This window comes from Seriola lalandi, unplaced genomic scaffold (assembly GCF_002814215.2).
Source record: "Seriola lalandi dorsalis isolate HSWRI2012SDOR001 ecotype SW California unplaced genomic scaffold, Sedor1 jcf7180002054300, whole genome shotgun sequence".
In the NCBI taxonomy this organism is placed as follows: Eukaryota; Metazoa; Chordata; class Actinopteri; order Carangiformes; family Carangidae; genus Seriola; species Seriola lalandi.
The window spans coordinates 119,146-122,524 of NW_019524853.1; the positions used below are offsets into that span (position 1 = coordinate 119,146).

The window sequence follows — 3,379 nt, forward strand, 5'->3', positions numbered from 1 at the left end:
ACACACACACACACACACACACACACACACACACACGACATCAAACAAACATGCTCCAGTGTTTCAGGAGCCACGGTTTATAAAACCTGAACCTTTTTTTAAGGTTTAGCTCCGGTTCCTCTGACACGCTGCAGACGTGGCGTTCTGAATATGAACCGGACTCTGGACTGAAGCAGCTTACCTCAGCTCTCTGTGCACTCATAAATCAAAACCCTTCAGTTGTTAAACAGATGAGCTCTGCGGTTACACTCCACAGCTCACGAGGAAGCAGGAAATGCAGCGCTCCATTATCAAAACAAAGAAGAAGTTATCCCGATAAAAAAGTCAGTAGGAACACGACTGAGGAAGGTTTGTTTCGTCCCGTGTGAATTTGATTTGTCAAATGGACCCAGCTGAAGTTACTGATCTGCTTCAAACTGCAGAGAGTTGGTAAATCATTAAAACCTGTCCCTCGTTATACAGAGAAAAACAATGAGATCGCTAACTGTGGCTACGGCTGCTGCTGCTAAGCTAACATGCAGAGAGCTAACATCACAACAGTGTTATCTCACCAAACCAGGAAGTAATTTAACGCTACGCACAGACGTGACACTGATACCTGCTATATATTCCAGTCCTGTTTCCTGCTGTGTGAATATGAGTCGACTGGATGATGGAGATAAACACCTGGTGGCGCTGCATCTCCAGTCGCCGCCATTAAACCACAGAAGAAGAAGTGTCATGAGGAAGTGACGTTTAAGTCACAGGATTCATTCATTCACTCGCTCTGTTTCACTTTCTGATTTTTATCCACACAACTTTTCCACCTCAGACTGATTTTTCACACTTACGCTCTGGAAGAGTTTCCTCTTCAGCAGCTTCATGTGTCGCTGCTGGTTCCCAGTCCAGGCCTCCACTGTGTGGGACTGATCTACCAGTACAGAATATAAAGAGCGATGTTTTACCCCTGTGTTTTATTATACACTGCTCTGTAGTTTGGAAAATAAAAACACATAGATTACTATGTGACTTCAGCTCAACTAGTTTTCATCAAATAAAACACTGTGGGATAAAATCCATTCATTAAAATATATAGATGCAAAGTTGGACGCAGAGAACAAGAATATATTAACGTCACTGGTGCCAGACAGGACAATAGTCTATGGAAACATTTACTGGTTTTATTTTGCCAACTTTTCCCATAAAACATTTGGAGACATGTAAGTGCAGTTTGTACTAATGAGAACATGAGGTGACGTCACTGTTTCATATCACCTGAAAGACCCGTAAAGTCTCTATATTTACAGTCTGATAGAGCTGCATGTGAGCTGGATAAGACTGGACTGGGTTACCTCTTTTAAACCTTCCTCTTCCTCCTCCTCTTCCTCTTCCTGCTCCTCCTCCTCCTCCTCCTCCTCCTCCTCCTCCTCCAGCTGTGTGGTTCAGCCTGGTGTTGGACGAGAGGCGTTTCCCCCCACGAGCCGTTCTGGACGAATCAGATCGACAGCAGCCCAGGGGTCTGTTTCTGCAGGCCGGAGGTCAGAGCTGCCAACGCCTCGGGTTCTCTGTCCAGGTCGGGATGGTGTCACACACACACACACACACACACACACACACACACACACACACTTACACCAAACTGCGGCTGAACATTTTCCCTGAACAGGAGACGACAGATTACGGACGTCCCATCACGGTTGTCCTGGAGACGGGGATGCAGAACCCGGACGAGGGGCCGGTGTTGGACCCCGACTGGCCGAGCATCGTGAGGGCCGAGGTGAGCTCCACCAGGTGTTTACATCCAGGTGGTGTCACATCCTGATGATGTTTCCCGTAGCACCACTGTGAAGTTGCCAGTGAAATATCTCTAAAGATATGGGATAGATATTCATGGTGCCCAGAGGATGAACCCTCTCGACTTCAGGGATCCCTGACTTTTCCTCTTGTGCCGCCAGGAGGTCGATGTTTGTGGTTTTTAGTGAAACATCTCAACAACTATTGGAGGGACTGTCATAAGATTTAGCTCAGACATTCATGTTCCCCAGAGGATGAATCCTAATGATGTTTTTTTTTTCTCATAGCACCAACATTAACTTTGTGAAACATCTCAATAACTACTGGAGGGATTGTCATGAACTCTGGTTCAGACGTTCATGTTCCCCTGAGGATGAACCTCAATAACTTTGGTCATAACAAAGTGTTTCTGTTTCCACCTTAAAGAGAAATGTATTAATTCCTGTTTCCTGCTGTAGCTTCCCTTCTGGAACGGCTGCGAGCAGGAAGACGTCTGCGTTCCCGACCTCGTCCTCCACAGTCGCACCGACCTGATGGACGTTCAGTGAGTGACGCCTGCTCTTCATCAACACGTGTCACCAGGTGTCGACAGACTCAGATTGTAGTTTCTGTGTTTCACCTGAAGGCAGTTCTGCAGCTCGAGGGAGGCGGCGGCCTGGTCTCTCTGCGGCCAGCAGGGGGCGTCGCTGCGCTCGGTGTTCGTGGTGGAGTCCGGGCGGAGGAGGCTCGTCGTGTTCTCTCAGTTGGTGAACGAGGGAGAGAACGCGTACGGAGCCGCCATCCACATCTCCACCTCCTCCAACCTGATCTTCTCCAGCCTCATCGTCAAGGTGGAGTCCTCCACTTTCTGAAACCATTTTCATAAAAGTAAAAGAATCCGAGCTGCATCGAAGAGAAGAGAACACAGTAGAAAAACCTTCATGAATCTTTAACACAATCATTCACATTTTAATAAAAACCCTTTATTTTCTAATGGTCCCGGTTATTAAAAGACCTTGAGGCTGATAAACTGAAGTGTCTTGGGGAAGTGAAGTTTTGCGGTGACTCTATGACTCATCATGCTCCTCCCCCTTCCCCGCAGGACCAATCAGACATTCAGATCGAATGCTCCTCTGAGGACAGACTGGCCACTCAGAGGTTCTGTAACATCAGCGCTCCATTTATGAAGTCCTTGTCCCAGGTAGGTGATGTGCACCTGAATACATCCAGACCACAAGGAGCGTACACCTGTACCACTGCTAACTGCTAACTGCTAACTGCTAACATACCCAATAACCTGTTTGTATACCACCGTCTTCTACTGTATAAACTCTCATTTTCTTTCTGCTTGGTGCAACATGAAAACCGCCCAGAAAGTGATGGCAGGAGTTAGACAGGCTGTAAAAGACTAACAGCTGGACAGCTGTTTAATCTGAGGAGACAGAGGGTGTGGGCGTCTTTTACAGTCTGAGCTGTAACATCTGACATTTCACTTTATTATTGTGAATGTGGTGTAGAAAATACATTTACTTCATTTATTCTACTTTGAATTCACTTTAAAACATGACAATAATACCACTACTACTACTACTACTACCACTACTACTAATACCACTACAACTACTAC

At 46.4% G+C, this 3,379-nt stretch overlaps 1 protein-coding gene across 1 annotated transcript in view; it reads left to right on the forward strand.

Moving 5' to 3' along the window:
* The window catches only part of LOC111655057 (integrin alpha-11-like), a 35,108-nt gene that overhangs the window by 26,350 nt on the left and 5,379 nt on the right, over positions 1–3,379 (forward strand). Inside the window, 5 exon segments of the mRNA XM_087174011.1 lie at positions 1,413–1,552; positions 1,646–1,756; positions 2,232–2,317; positions 2,399–2,603; positions 2,855–2,953. Coding sequence (XP_087030137.1) covers positions 1,413–1,552; positions 1,646–1,756; positions 2,232–2,317; positions 2,399–2,603; positions 2,855–2,953 — 641 coding nt within the window.